Here is a 17,248-nt window from a genome sequence, read left to right on the forward strand (position 1 = left end):
GCACGGCTGTCTGAGATTCGGAGAGGGGCGCCGACCTCGTACGCCGACCCCGTATCGTATCTTCCCGGTGGGCTGGCCAGCCTTCATGTTTTCCTTCTCCGACTAGGTGAATGCCGAGGTGGTACCCACGTCAAGCCTCAGTTATACGATTCGAAAACACTTCGAGTATGGGATAATACTAGACGCGGACAGAAGGAGTCACAAATTCCCTCCCGGAAGAGGGGGAGGGGACGAGGAGTGGGGGGTAAGGGGATGGCAAGGTGACGACAGGGAGGACATCCTGCCACCGTCTACCACTAACACAGCCAAACACAGGTTAACGAAAGTACGTGCACGCAGAATAGGCTCCAAGATATGTGAAGGCTTCTTAAGTAATGTAACCCTGTATGTTGTCCTCGACGGCGAGTGTTCATCGGAGACAGGGGTAACATCAGGAGTGGACCTAGTGAAGTGTGATAGCACCATTACAATTTTCTGTATACGTAAATGATATGGCAGACAGGTGGGAAGCAATCTGCGGTTGTTCGCTGATGATGCTGTGGTGTACAGGAAGGTGTCGAAGATAAGTGACGTGGGTTGATACAAGACGACCTAGGCAAAATTTGTAGTTGGTGTGATTACGGCAAGAAAGGAAGAATGTATTGATTGTTGGTGTTAATAACGATCATCCACCTTTACCTCCTCTGCATGACTGCAGATGACGTGTCACTGAGCACATTTATTCTGTGTATGCAGTACACGTGAGGCGCCTAGTTGTTTCCATTGCACTGTGTGGAATACGAAGGTTCTGTTATAGCTCACTAACCTGCTGTCTTCAAGCTGATGTCCCCAGCGCAGAAAACAGCGCGCAGGTCGTAGGCTCTGTATCTTGAGGCTGAAACTGGCTTTTAGCGAGGTTCTGTTCTGAAATAATGTATCACTTCTTTGGGATGCCACTCGAGTATTCTAATATAGCCACATGAGAAGACTACATGATCTTAATACAACACCTTCTGATACAGCAAAGTACATGATCAAACACAATATTTACAAAAATGTATCTTTATACTACACTCGAGTATTTTAATATAGCCACATGAGAAGACTACATGATCTTAATACAACACCTTCTGATACAGTAAAGTACATGATCAAACACAATATTTACGAAAATGTATCTTTATACTATTTGTGGCACGTGTCTGTGCCTCATGACTACCGGAGTGAATCTTTTAATACTGAATACTGGCAAACACATCTTGCGAGAGACAATATGTGTGTTCTTCTCGACTGCCTAATCCAGAGTGACGAACAGGAACTTAAATAAAAAATTGAAAACACATCCTACGACAGACAACATGTCTGCTCTTCTTGACTGCCTAATCCAGAGTGACGAACAGTCCGAAACACTTCGCGCGCTGTACCAGAAAAGGCGCGACCCGAACGCTCCCGAAGTGCTTCGTCTGTAATTTCGTCAGTCTTTTGTTTTTGATTTAAATTGTTTTTAATAATTGTAAAATGACTGATTGATAGCTGTTGAGAGATATTTATATTAAAAAGTGAAGTCATTCCAATGAGTAGTTTAACTAATAATAATAACTATACTTAAACGGTTTGGCACCCTTGCTCCGAACACAGCAGCCAATCACAGAGCTGTAGCATTATGCAGGCGGTCTTTCTCACGGGAATGCTACCAAATCTAACATCTGTCATAGGTACCTCACACCAAATTTCGTCATCTATATACTTCTTGCATCTCCACTGCTCTGGGAAGAGCTTCTTGGAGCCTAGTATGATGGATGACTAAGCCAGAAATATTACATGATGAATGGCAGCTGGCTCTTAATGTGGAAAATGTAAGTTAATGCGGATGAGTAGGGAAAGGAAACCAGTAGCGTCCGGATACAGTATTAGTAATGTCCTGCCCGACACAGTCACGTCGTTTAAATATTGTTCGTAACGTTGAGAAGCGATATGAAATGGAGCGTCTATGTGAGGATTGTGGTAGGGAAGACGAATGATCAACTTGGGTTTATTGGGAGAATTTTAGGAAACTGTGGTTAATCTGTAAAGGAGACTGCATATACGACGCTAGTGCGACTTGTTCTTGAGTACTGTTCCTGTATTTGGGATCCTCAACAGGTCAGATTGAAAGAAGACATCAAAGCAATTCAGAGGTGACGTGCTAGGTTTGTTACCCGTAGGTTCGATGAGCATTCAAGTGTTACGGAAATGCTTCGGGAGCTCAAGTGCGAATTCCTGGAGGGAAGGAGATATTTGTTTCGAAGAACACTGCTGAGAAAGTTTAGAGGCTGCCAACTTACATTTCGCGTAGGGACCACGAAGATAAGATATGAGAAATTAGGGCGCATACGAAGGTATGTAGACAGTCGTTTTGCCCTGGTCGCTAGTGGAACAGGAAAGGAAGCGACTAGTTGTTGTAAAGGGTGCCCTCCACCACGCGCCGTACGGTGGATAGCGGAGTATGTATATCGATGTAGATATAGATGTACAAAGCCACCCCACGAAGATATGCAATAATCACAGGAAAAAGAGCAAGAAGGTCGTTTCCAATTGTTGACCCTATAAAAGGGGTGTTACGTTTCAACCAATTCACCCTGTACGAGTATAACTGATGACATTGATACTAACTATTCAATCCTCGTCATATTTACGAGGGGGGTTCACGAAGCAAATTCCATATGTCGTACCATGCCAAGACCATTGCGCAACATGAGTGGTGAATGGCCCATTGTCGAAGGACAATATATGTTCTAGATTTCCTCCAGACACAGTGACGTTGCATCCCAGAGTGGGAGTGAAATTGCGTGGCAACTTGAAACGTACTACAGAACTGAAGTACAAGGAACGGCACGTTTAATGTGGATAAAACTTCTAAACTGCTTACATATTCTCGCGTTATACGAACTAAATGCAACGTTGCGCTTGTGAAATGGTCTCAATAATCTGACAAAAGCCGCACAGACGTGGTTAACATGAAAGCCATCTCCAGGTGGTGGACAAAACTACATCACCATACGGTGTAGGAGATCCGCTGGCATTCAGAGCAGCTTACAGTCGTCTCGAAATGGGTAAATATACATTCTGCATGCTTTAGGATGGAAACTTATACCAGTCTTATTGCAAAACAAAAGCAAGTTAAGGTTACAGTGATGGATAAACACAACACATGGTAACGTCACTTATCTCACAAAACAGAAAATATCCAGTCTGGTCGAGATACGGATTCCCTATAAACGAGTGGCTTTCAAGCTACAATTCGTTCAGTAACTGTTTTGGATAAACTCACAAACCACGGGAAACCATTGCTAAACTACAATGTACCGTAGCCACTACTGCTACCTACACAAAATTCCAAGTTCCCACACAAATCAATCACTTGACGCTTTACGCACCAACAAAGTGGGATTAAAATGATCACAGATCGGTGTAAATATCTATGAAACAAGCTGCTAACAATCTCATGGAATTATCCTAAACGACGGCAGCGTTTGACTCAACTACTCCCAAGCCTAATTTCGACTCGGATTGATCTTAGTTCAGCTACCAATCAACAACGATTAACTGAATTTCTCATGGGAAAAACCAAGAACCATTTACGATGAACAAACATAGCACGCTAATTCTCCTTTTTCACAACAGTTGCTTTTTCTTTGTGGCTGTTGTTGGGGTCTTGCGGTACCTGCGCCGCAGATATTATCTTTGCCACAAACATCAACTCTGCAGTCCTCCGTGCGCAGTAAACTCGCTGACTTTGACCCGATTCTGCCGCTCAGATATTCTCAGGCGACAATCTGTACATTTTACAAAAATACATGTAAGAACTCTTTACAAAACAACTAATTAAACGCTGGTTTCTTTCATAACAGGAAATTTCGATAATAAGATGCGACACCTGCTAATAATGCCGATTTAACGCAACGCAAATTTTGACGCATTACAAGACATCGTTCAGACAATAGAGACAATTCTGCCAGTGTTTTATGTTACTATTTGAAGGTGCTGACTGACAGTTGCTTCTCCTTTTGTGTTAGGAGAAGCACAAATCGGATTTGAACCGCACACACTCGTCGGGCCCATTTCTTGGCGAGTTTTCGAGCTCCTTCTCTTCTTTAATTTGGAACTTTATGTCGTGGCAATGAAAGTACTCACCAAAAAAATCGTTTGTACGACCATAATGATCAGAAGAATAGAATGCCACATTTCTCATAATCTTTATAGGATAACGATGGATGATGGGGGTAAATAAAAAGAAGTGAATCGCAGATGGGTTTCTCAGTTCGCCCAAAAAGAAACAAGAAAAAAATAACGACGGTTACTGAAGAGGAAGAACATCTAAAAAATTCCCCCTGCTCTTTGAGTTACAGTGGAGGAATCTGGATTTTATTCGTAACTATGATTTAAAACAAAATCATTGGACTATGCTTCGGAATTTCGGCTGCCAGTAAACGTAGTAGAGGGTGGACAAAAATACAACACATCACTATATGATGTAGGAGATTGACTGGCATCCAAAGCAGCATATACGCATCTCGAAATGGGTAAATATACGTCTTGTATGCTTCAGGATGGAAACTTATACCAGTCTTCTTACAGAGGCAACTTCAGGTTACAGTCATGGAGGTGGATAGCGGTCAAGCACCCTCCTCTCCAAATTAGACCACAAAGGATTAATAATACTGAGATCAGCTGAGCGTGATGCCCAGGAGAGATGTGTCAGTGCCTCCTCGTCCCCACAAAACCATTTCCTGACTATGCGAGCTCTCATCTTGAAACACCGCATCACCGTTGGGGACAATCACTGTAATATGGGGTGGACCTGATCAATCAAAACGGTCACACAATCTTTGGTAGTAACGCAGGGTAAGCATGGGACCTGTGAAATACCACGATATGGCTGCCCAAATCATCATCGAACCCCAACCGTGTTTCACTCTAGGGATGGGCCATAAGTTCGGCGAGAAATTGGAAATAGTGTGAAACAAGACTAATCTAACCAAATGACTTCGTTCCATTGCTCCATAGTCCAGATTTTAGGGCTTGGGCTTCGTCACGATGTTTTTCTGTTTCGAGCATTTTCAGCACCGACGAGCGGTTCTAGCATTCCAGCTCACGTTGCAGTTCCCTGCTTCTGGAGCTGCCTTCGTGCTGTTTTGGTGCTGACAGGGTTCGCGTTTGCGACATTCAGTTCTGCTGTGACTTTTGCAGCTGTTGTCAGATTATTGTTGGTGGTAATCCTCCTCGACGACCATCCGTCGCAGTCACTTGGCATACACTTCCGTCCGCGTCGTGACTTAGCGGATGATGTTTTTCCGCTTTTTTTGTATGCGGCGTTAAACTCTGACATGGTGCCTCTTGAAGCATCTGTCACTTCGGGGCTACCTTGATTACGGAAGCGCATACCATGCGAGCAACCACATTTTGCCCACGTTCGAATACACTTGGCTTCGACACAATGCTCTCAGAAGTACACAGAACACTGTTCTGACCTCGAATGACACTTGCACCGTATTGACGACACAACACAGGTAGGAGCCAGTTGTGCTCAATACAGCGCAACCTGCACGCTTAGCTACCATCTGCATACATGGCAAAGCAAGCATTTCTCGCGGTGTTTCCATATTTTTATTTGCCGAACCCCTGCACTTGGACCACAGAAGACGATGTCCAAGCAATCAAGGAGTCGATTAGCAGCTATGGTAGGTTTTCGGACGACAAAGAACGGTCACATACTTGTTCTCGAATGGCTCCCCGACCAAGGAGAGTATCTCTATCGTTGTGCAATTGTACAACTGGTAAAATGTTCCGATCGTTGTTTACAAACTTGGTGATTATATTGGAAAATAGCGTCATGTATTGTGTGTCACTTTGAAGTGTAGTGCAGCATTCAATAAAAGCTACTTCGTGTGCCTTGATAATGTGTTGTTGATGTGGTCTTCAGTCCAGAGACTGGTTTGATGCAGCTCTCCATGCTACTCTATCCTGTGTAAGCTTCTTCATCTCCCTCTACCTGCTGCAACCTACATCCCTCTGAATCTGTTTAGTGTATTCATTTCTTGGTCTCCCTCTACGATTTTTACCCTCCACGCTGCCGTCCAAAACTAAATTGGTGATCCCTTGATGCCTCGGAACATGTCCTACAAACCGATCCCTCCTTCGAGTCAAGTGTGTCACAAATTTCTCTTCTCCCCGATTTTATTCAATACCTCCTAATTAGTGGCAACGGCCTTGTCGCAGTGGATACACCGGTTCCCGTGAGAACACCGAAGTTAAGCGCTGTCGGGCGTGGTCGGCACTTGATGGGGGTGACCAACCAGGCCACCATGCGCTGTTGCCATTTTTCGGGGTGCACTCAGCCTCGTGATGCCAATTGAGGAACTACTTGACCGAATAGTAGTGGCTTCGGTCAAGAATACCATCATAAATACCGAGAGAGCTGTGTGCTGACCCCACGCACCTCCTGTCCACCGCGCGACTGCTACAGTCGCAGGCTCGAATCCTGCCTCGGGCATGGATGTGTGTGATGTCCTTAGGTTAGTTAGGTTTAAGTAGTTCTAAGTTCTAGGGGACTGATGACCACAGAAGTTAAGTCCCATAGTGCTCAGAGCCATTTGAACCATTTGAACCTCCTGTCCACTTCCTCCTCTAAGGATGACACGGCGGTCGGATGGTCCCGGTACGCCACTCGTGAGCTGAAGACGGAGTGTACCTCCTCGTTAGTTATGTGGTCTGCTCATCTAATCTTTAGCATTCTTCTGTAGCACCACATTTCGAAAGCTTCTAATCTCTTACTGTCCAAACTATTGATCGTCCATATTTCACTTCCACACGTGGCTACACTCCATACAAATACTTTCAGAAACGACTTCCTGACACTTAAATCTATACTCAATGTTAACAAATTTCTCTTCTTCGGAAACGCTTTCCTTGCCATTGCCAGTCTACATTTTATATCCTCTCTACTTCGACCATCATCAGTTATTTTGCTCCCCAAATAGCAAAACTCATTTACTACTTTAAGCTTCTCATTTCCTAATCTAACTCCCTGAGCATCACCCGATTTAATTCGACTACATTCCATTATCCTCGTTTTGCTTTTGGTGACGTTCGTCTTATATCATCCTTTCAAGACACTGTCCATTCCGTTCAACTGCTCTTCCAAGTCCTTTGCCGTCTCTGACAGAATTACAATGTCATCGGCGAACCTCAAAGTTTTTATTTCTTCTCCATGGATTTCAATTCCTCCTCCGAATTTTTGTTTTGTTTTCTTTACTGCTTCCACAATATACAGATTGAATAACATCGGGGATAGGCTACAACCCTGTTTGACTCCTTTCCCAACCACTGCTTCCCTTTCATGTCCCTCGACTCTTGTAACTGCCATCTGGTATCTGTACAAATTGTAAATAGCCTTTCGCTCCCTGTATTTTACCCCTGCCACCTTCAGAATTTGAAAGAGAGTATTCCAGTGAACATTGTCAAAACCTTTCTCTAAGTCTACAAGTGCTAGAAACGTAGGTTTGCCTTTCCTTAATCTGTTTTCTAAGATAAGCCGTAGGGTGTAACTTACTTTTTGATCTCCCCTCATAGCAGTTTCATCGCTGATTTGGACGTGTGTTAAGTTTCTGCAGCTCACGTACGAGTTCATTGGCAACGCGTCCTAACGTAAGCCAGTGTGTAACGCAGGCGGCATGGTGTTGTTGCAGTGCTGTGCCTGGCCACGCTGGCGATGCTGCTGCTGCCACCCTGGGAGGCGGAGCGCTTCTCGGTGGGGCTGTGCCTCATGGCGGCTCAGTGCCTCTCCCTCACCGACCTCTACCACAACTTCTCCTACGAGATCACCGTCCCACTAGTCGGTAAGTACTCGGTGCTCACTCAGTAGATACCAATGGTAATATACTGATGACAGAATTCGAATCAAGAATAGCTGCCAAATGAATAACTTACAAGGGATCCTCCCCATCGCACCCCCCTCAGATTTAGTTATAAGATGGCACAGTGGATAGGCCTTGAAAAACTGAACACAGATCAATCGAGAAAACAGGAAGAAGTTGTGTGTAACTATGAAAAAAATAATGAAAACATACGAACTGAGTAGTCCATGCGCAAGATAGGCAACAACAAGGAGAGTGTGAGCTCAAGAGCGCCGTGGTCCCGTGGTTAGCGTAAGGAGCTGCGAAACAAGAGGTCCTTGGTTCAAGTCTTTCCTCGGGTGAAATGTTTAGTTTCTTTATTTTCATAAAGTTATGATCTGTCCGTTCGTTCATTTACTTCTCTGTTCACTGTAATAAGTTTTAGTGTATGTGTTTTGCAATCGCACCGCAAAACCGTGCGATTAGTAGACGAAAGGACGTGCCTCTCCAATGGGAACCGAAAACATTTGATCGCAAGGTCATAGGTCAACCGATTCCTCCACAGGAAAACACGTCTGATATATTCAATACGACACGTGACGGCATGTGCGTCACAAGACAGGAATATGTTGTCGACCCACCTAACTTGTACACTTGGCGACTGGGTAAAAAGATTCTTCTTCCTTGCCCGATTTAGGTTTTCTTGTGGATGTGATAATCACTCCCAAAAAAGTGATGAAAACATAAGAGTTTGTCACATAAACTGCAACAAATGAATGCAACAGTTTTACAGTCGGACAGTTTTCCCTGTTCTCTCTCAAAACATATGTTTTTAACGTTTTCAAATTTTTCCGTCTGTAGACCGTCAAATCCATCGGACGGACGGACGGACAGATAATAATTGTCTGAAAATGAACTTTTCACTCGAGGGAAGGCTTGAGCCAAGGACCTCTCGTTCCGCAGCTGCTTACGCTAACCACGGGACCACGGCGCTCCTCAGATCACGCTATCCATGTTGCTGCCTATCTTGCGCATGGACTACTCTGTTTGTATATATTGCTTATTTTTTTCATAGTTCCACACAACTTCTTCCTGTTTTCTCGATTGATCTGTGTTCAGTTTTTCAAGGCCTGTCCACTGTGCCAACTTATAACTAAATCTGAGGGGGGTGCGATGGGGAGGTTCCCTTGTTAGAAGTAGATATCCACCGTGTAAAGAAGCAGCGTAAAACACTTAATAAAAGAAAGTCTTCCGTACCAGATAGCGTATCAATAAGGCTCGTTTGAGATTATGCTGATGGCCCCATACTTAGCAGTCATACACAGTTGCAGGCTTAAAGGAAGATCCATACCAGACGACGGGTAAGTTGCACAGATCACACCAATACTCAAGCACATAAATAGGAGTAATCCGTTGAATTACCGGCCGGTATCACCAACGGCACTTTGCAGAAGTACACTCATGCTCATAAATTAAGGATAATGCTGATACATGGTGAAACAACCCTCTGATGGGTGGTTTGAGGGTTCAAATCACCTCGGGGTATGAGCATGCGGTGCATCTGACGTGCGCTCGTTGCACGGTGGCGCTGGCAGCAGTCCACATACACAGAGGTGTATTGGTGCATGTCAGAGTACGGTGCAGCGACTAAGTGTGCAGACGTTTTCAGACATGCTAATGGTGACTGTGTCTTGAAAATGGCTCAAAGAACACGTAGTGATGACGTTACGAGGGGTAGAATACTAGGGCGACTGGAGGCTGGTCAAACACAGCAGGTCGTAGTAAGGGCCCTCCATGTGCCACAAAGCGTGATCTCAATACTATGGCAACGATTCCAGCAGACAGGAAACGTGTCCAGGCGCTGCAGTAGGGATGTCCACAATGTACAATACCACAAGAAGACCGATATCTCACCATCAGTGCCCGCAGACGGCCACGGAATACTGCAGGTAGCCTTGTTTGGGACCTTACCGCAGCCACTGGAACAGTTGCCTCCAGACACACAGTCTACAGACGACTGAACAGACATGGTTAATTCACCCGGAGACCTGCAAGGTGTTTTCCACTGATCCCTGGTCACAGGAGAGCCCGTAAAGCCTGGTGTCAAGAACATAGTACATAGTCATTGGAACAGTGGTCCCAGTTTACGTTCACGGACGGATCCAGGTATAGTCTGAACAGTGATTCACGCCGGGTTTTCATCTGGAGTGAACTAGGAACCAGATACCAACCCCTTAATGTTCTTGAAAGGGACCTGTATGGAGGTCGTGGTTTGATGGTGTGGGGTGGGATTATGATTAGTGCACGTACACCCCTGCATGTCTTTGACAGAGGAACTGTAACAGGTCAGGTGTATCGGGACGTCATTTTGCATTCGTGTGTCCGCCTTTCCAGTGGATCAGTGGATCCCAGCTTCCTCCTGATGGATGATAACGCACGGCCCCACCGAGCTGCCATCGTGGAGGAGTACCTCGAAACAAAAGATATCAGGCGAATGGCCTGCCTGTTCTCCAGACCTAAACCTCATCGAGTACGTCTGGGTTGCTCTGGTCGGCGTACCGCTGCATGTCTTCAAATCCCTACAACACTTCAGGAGCTCCGACAGGCACTGGTGCAAGAATGGAAGGCTATACCCCAGCAGCTGCTCGACCACCTGATCCAGAGTATGCCAACCCGTTGTGCGGCCTGTGTACGTGTGCATGGTGATCATATCCCATATTGACGTCGGCGTACATGCGCAGGAAACAGTGGCGTTTTGTAGCAGATGGGTTTTGGGACGTTTTTCTCAACTTATCACCAATACCGTGGACTTACAGATATGTGTGTGTGTGATCCCTATGTGCCTATGCTATTAGCCCCAGTTTTGTGTAGTGCCACGTTGTAAGGCTCCACGTTTTGCAATTGTCCTTAATTTATTAGCGTGAGTGTATTTTGGAACGTACTCTTTGTTTGAACATAATGAATTACCTCCGAGGTAACGATCTATTGACACACAGCATGAGTTCAGAAAAATATTCTTCTTGTGAAACACGACTAGCTCTTTATTCTCACAAAGTAATGAATGCTACTGACAGTGGACGTCAAATTTATTCCATATTTTTAGATTTACAAAAGGCTTTTGACAGCATACCTCAGAAACGGCTTCTAATCAAATAGGGTGTCTGTGGACTATCGTCTCAGTTGTGCGATTGGATTCGTGGTTTCCTCTCAGAAAGGTCATAGTTTGTAGTAACTGACTCAGCGTCATCGAGAAAAACACAAGTAAAATCTGGCGTTCCCCAAGGAAGCGTTTTAGGCTCTCTCCTGTTTCTCATCGACATGAATGATTTAGGAGACAACCTGAGAAGCACTCTTAGATTCATTGCAGATGATGTTGTCATTTACCGTCTTATAAAGTCATCAGATGATCAAAACAAATTGCAAAAGGATTTAGACAAGATATATGTGCAGTGCGCAAAGTGTAAGTTGACTCTAAATAATGAAAAGCGTGAAGTCATCCACATGAATACCAAAATGAATCCGCTACATTTCGGTTGTACGATATGTCACTCAAATCTGTAAATTCAACTGAATACTTAGGGATTACAGTTACTAATAACTTAAGTGGAACGATCACACAGATAATGTTGTGGCTAAAGCAAAGACTACGATTTATTGGCAGAATATTGAGACAATGCAACATGTCTACTGAAGAGGCTGTCTGCACTACGGTCGTACACCCTCTTCTGGAGTACAGCTGTACGGTGTGGGATCCGCATCAGATAGGATCGACGAAGGACACCGAAAATGTTTAAAGATGGGCAGATCGTTTCTTACTGTCGGAAAATAGGGGAGCTAGCGCCACGGATATGATATGTGAATTGGGGTAGCAATAATTAAAGCGTAGACGTTTGCAGAACAATCTTGTAGATGTATCGGCAGCTGTATCCATGACGTCTGCGCTAGTCGTTTATGAATGCGACACTTTGTTTCAAAAGGGGCAGACAAGTTAAAAGAACTCAATGACTTTCAGAGCTAACGTCCCCACTAAATATTTATGAACGTTTAAGTAAAGAAAAGAGTAGCGCTAAATTCAGTATGAACGTTTCAAGTCGCTGCGACGGTGACATACACTACTGGAAATTAAAATTGCTACACCACGAAGATGACGTGCTAAAGATGCGAAATTTAACCCGCATGAAGAAGATGCTGTGATATGCAAACGATTAGCTTTTCAGAACATTCACACAAGGTTGGCGCCGGTGGCGACACATACAACGTACTGACATGAGGAAAGTTTCCAACCGATTTCTCATACACAAACAGCAGTTTACCGGCATTGCCTGGTGAAACGTTGTTGTGATGCCTCGTGTAAGGAGGAGAAATGCATACCATCACGTTTCCGACTTTGATAAAGGTCGGATTGTAGCTCATCGCGATTGCGGTTTATCGTATCGCGACATTGCTGCTCGCCTTGGTCGAGATACAATGACTGTTAGCAGAATATGGAATCAGTGGGTTCAGGAGGGTAATACGGAACGCCGTGCTGGATCCCAACGGCCTCGTATCACTAGCAGGCGAGATGACAGGCATCTTATCCGCATGGCTGTAACGGATCGAGCAGCCACATCTCGATCCCTGAATCACCAGATGGGGACGTTTGCAAAACAACATCCATCTGCACGAACAATTCGACTACGTTTGCAGCAGCATGCACTATCAGCTCGGAGACCATGGCTGCGGTTACCCTTGACGCTGCATCACAGACAGGAGCGCCTGCGATGGTGTACTCAACGACTAACCTGGATGCTCGAATAGCAAAACGTCATTTTTTTCGGATGAATCCAGTTTCTGTTTACAGCATCATGATGATCGCATCCGTGTTTGGCGGCATCGCGGTGAACGCACATTGGAAGCGTGTATTCGTCATCACCATACTGGCACATCACCTGGCGTGATGGTATGGGGTGCCATTGGTTACACGTCTCGGTCACCTCTTGTTCATATTGACGGCACTTTGAACAGTGGACGTTACATTTCAGATGTGTTGCGACCCGTGGCTCTACCCTTCATTCGATCCCCGCGAAACCCTACATTTCAGCAGGATAATGCACGACCGCATGTTGCAGGTCCTGAACGGGCCTTTCTGGATACAGAAAATGTTAGACTGCTGCCCTGGTCAGCACATTCTCCAGATCTCTCACCAATTGAAAACGTCTGGTCAATGGTGGCCGAGCAACTGGCTCGTCACAATACGCCTGTCACTACTCTTGATGAACTGTGGTCTCGTGTTGAAGCTGCATGGGCAGCTGTACATGTACACGCCATCCAAGCTCTATTTGACTCAATGCCCAGGCGTATCAAGGCCGTTATTACGGCCAGAGGTAGTTGTTCTGGGTCCTGATTTCTCAGGATTTATGCACCCAAACTGCGTGAAAATGTAATCACATGTCAGTTCTAGTATAATATATTTGTCCAGTGAAGACCCGTTTATGATCTGCATTTCTTCTTGGTGTAGCAATTTTAATGGCCAGTAGTGTATTCGAAAAGGCTGAACTGGAGGAATTATCAGCTGAATTTTAAATGAGAAGCCGTGGCAAATATTGAACTCGTGTCACATTGTATTTCATGAGAATGATCAATGTTCTATAACATGGAAAAGCTCGAGTTTTGATACATTTTGTCTGAAGTAAAAATGGCATTAACGCAAAAGAACGCAATTTGCATTGAAAGGAAAGTGCTATTTTTCCTACATGATTCAGATAAATTGTCAGAAAGACTGTGAAGTTAACATAGAAAAGCATTAAAGGAAAATTGATTGTACAAAATGACAGTAAATAAACCGATAGTGACTTTTAATTTTACTGTATATATTCCTATTTTATTCTTTACTCGGCGAACCTGCCTGCTTCCGTTTCGGAGTACATAGCATGTCGTAGACAACTTTGCGAAATTGGTGATGTTACTTTGTTCTGTTCAACCTTACTAAATTCTGTAGTCCATGAAACACAAAAAAGTAAATATAAGTCGTGTATTGCTTTCTTGATTAATATGCGGCACGCATTATTAAGAGATCACAGTTCCAAATTATATTAATGTGTATGGTCTGTATATTCGAACTATGCATCGCTGTACATGTTCCATCGTTTGTCTAGTTCAATCAAAGAAAACAAAATCATTACTGTTAGTCCCGCGTTTTTCATTTATGTTTTAACATTGCCAGAGTTGTTAAGTAATGTTTCACTGTTTTATGGTGGAGTTATCTTACAATACCTTTACCTTTTTATAATGTAATAACGATAAAGAGTATACTAAAGTTGACAATTGTCTAGAAGGCTCAGTTTGGAAAGAAATGGAATACTGAAGTACTGATAAATGATGGAATGGGTTTGAAGTTCTCTGAGGCTGTGGATAACGAATATCACAGTAGACTGTTCAATTGATGAGGAATAAGCACCTCAAAAAACGGTAATCACAGAAACTGGAAAGGAAAATGTAGGTAGAAGGAAGGTAACTGAGAAGAAACCTCGGATAACTGAAGAAACACTACCATTGATCGATGATAGAAGCAAGTACAACAAATTTCAATGAAAGACAGCAGTGCAGCAATGTCGCACTTAAGTTCAAGGAATGAAATGACTGCGGAAACAATGCGAAGTAATCGAGAAGGAAAGACGAGTGCTATACAATATGTACAAGAACCAAGATAGAACACTATGAATGGAAAACCAAGAACGAGGTACCCAGGTTAAAAAAGTTATGACAGTTTCGACCATACTGTTAAGTCCAAGACTCTGGCAATTGACCCCGAACGTAAATAAATGTAACATATTGCGCTTACATAAGAAAAGAAATCCACTACCGTACAGCTACACTATTGATGACAAACAGCTGGACACAGCATCTGCCGTAATATATCTAGGCCTAACTATCCAGAGCGACCTTAAGTGGAATGACCATATAAAACAGATAGTGGAAAATGAAGACACAAGATTCAGATTCATCGGAAGAATCTTAAGGAAGTGTAACTCATCACGAAAGGAGTGGCTTATAAGGCTCTTGTTCGCCCGATTCTTGAGTATTCTGCATCTGTCTGGGATCCCTATGAGGTATGGCTGATAGAGGAGATAGGGAAGATCCAACAAAGAGCGGCGCGTTTCGTCACGGGATCGTTTAGCTGGCGAGAGAGCGTTACGTAAATGCTAAACAAACTCCACTGGCAGACGTTCCAAGAGAGACGTTTTGCATCACAGAGATTTACTATTGAAATTTTGGGGCAGCAATTTTCAGGAGGAGTCAGACAACATATTATTTCCCCCCACATACATCTCGCGTATTGACCACGAGGAAGAAATCAGAGCCAATTCAGAGGCTCACCGACAATCATTCTTCCTACGCACTATTCGAGAGTGGAACAAGGTTGGAGGGATTAGATAGTGTTACCGAAAGTACCCTCCGCCACACACCATTTGGTGGCTTGCGGAGTATGATGTAGATGTAGATACATCAAAGAAGCAGTGACGGAAATAAAGGAATGGTAAAGAGTGGAATTAAATTTCCAGGTAAAGAATGTCAATGAAAAGATTTGCTGATTACATTGCTATCCTCAGTGAAAGAAAGGAGGAATTACAAGACGTGTTGAATGGAGTGGACAATCTAATGAGTACAGAATATACTTATAGAGTAAATCAAAGACAGACAAAAGTAATGAGGAATAGCAGGTATCAGGTTACCGAGAAATGTAAGATCAAAATTAGTGACCACGAAGCAGACGAAGTTAAGTTATTCTGTTACATTGACAGCAAACTAACACATAACAAACAAAGAAACACGTCTACTAATATCAAATATAGGCCTTAACTTCTCGAAGAAATGTTTGCATATATCTGTTTGGAACACAGTATTGAATCATGGACTGTGGCAAAACCGGTAAAGAATGTTTTTTAAAGTTTCTGCGTGTTTGTCGTCTGTATGCTGACTGGTAGGTGTTGTATGTGAGTTCATATATTATTGATCACAACCTTACCACAAACTAACAACAGAAGAAAACTTCCGCATACAGAAGGCAATAGCAGAAGGCAATCAAGTTTTAAATGAATACACTACACTCTGTAAAGGCACATTATTTAACACATTAAAGGAACTTTACAGAAAAGCAACACATACAGCTAAAGGAGCTCACACGCACAAATACACGTACACACACAAACACACACACACACACACACACACACACACACACACAGTGAGAGAAAGAGAGAGAGAGAGAGAGAGAGAGAGAGAGAGAGAGAGAGAGAGAGAGAGAAAGCGATATAAAAGTAAACAAAATTCAAATTCCGTACCAAACTCACTCTTGAACAAATGAACGTAGACGGTGTTAGACACACAACAACATCGTGTACATCACTTTTTGTGAATTGAAAAGGCGTTTATAAAACCGAAATTACACAAAGTAGGTTTAATATGTGTTGCAATGCCCTCAGTACACGAAATAAGAAGGATCAGTCACTACAAAACGTGAGTAATATCAAAATACAAACGGAAAACATTTTGCCTCACAAAAACCACGTTTTCAAAAATCAAGGGATGTGTGAACTCGCTGATAAAATACACATTTACAGTGTTTAGTTTGCAGATGATGAGCTATTAATGTAGGACACCATACAAAAGGTCATGCAGAACCACATAATGTAAAATCAAGATTAGAAAAGAAACGAACAAAAACTGTGTTTAGGCTTCATTTTGTCTGATTAGTTATAATCTAAAATATGTTCACTTTTTACAGTTGTTCAATAAAAAAAACCACTGATGACGGCACGGAAATGCTGAAACATGTTTGGATAACAAGAAAAAATGGTTTTGCATAAAAGGCGTAACCTACATCCAAAACTTTTAACTACAAACACGAGAGAGTACAAGAGCTACAAATCCAAAAGATTAGTATAACACTTTCATTAAAGCTGCTGGCAGAAAATCAGTAACAAAATGGCCCTGAGCACTATGGGACTTAACATCTGTGGTCATCAGTCCCCTAGAACTTAGAACTACTTAAACCTAACTAACCTAAGGACATCACACACATCCATGCCCGAAGCAGGATTCGAACCTGCGACCGTAGTGGTCACGCGGTTCCAGACTGAAGCGCCTAGAACCGCACGGCCACACTGGCCGGCCAAAATCAGTAACAACTCTCTCTCGCCACACGCGAGTTATTTTAATGAATGAAAACGACACTGAATTCAGTATGAATTTGAAGGATTGAAAGGGAGTTTTCCAAATTTTGTGTAATGTTCTTGGTTTTCACCTGGGCGCTTTGTTTGGGAGTTACTTTAATTTAACTGAAAGTAACGAGAAAAATTGCTTGCTGGCATTCTATTAGCCGATGCTGCTTCGCGGACAGTACAGTCTGCCCAATG

At 43.4% G+C, this 17,248-nt stretch overlaps 1 protein-coding gene across 1 annotated transcript in view; it reads left to right on the plus strand.

The window, feature by feature from the left end:
* LOC124798482 (5-hydroxytryptamine receptor 3A-like) overlaps window positions 1-17,248 on the plus strand; it is a 162,337-nt gene that overhangs the window by 109,707 nt on the left and 35,382 nt on the right. Inside the window, exon 7 of the mRNA XM_047261918.1 lies at window positions 7,707-7,856. Coding sequence (XP_047117874.1) covers window positions 7,707-7,856 — 150 coding nt within the window. The remainder of the gene's footprint in view (window positions 1-7,706; window positions 7,857-17,248) is intronic.

This window comes from Schistocerca piceifrons, chromosome 5 (assembly GCF_021461385.2).
Source record: "Schistocerca piceifrons isolate TAMUIC-IGC-003096 chromosome 5, iqSchPice1.1, whole genome shotgun sequence".
Lineage (NCBI taxonomy): Eukaryota > Metazoa > Arthropoda > Insecta > Orthoptera > Acrididae > Schistocerca > Schistocerca piceifrons.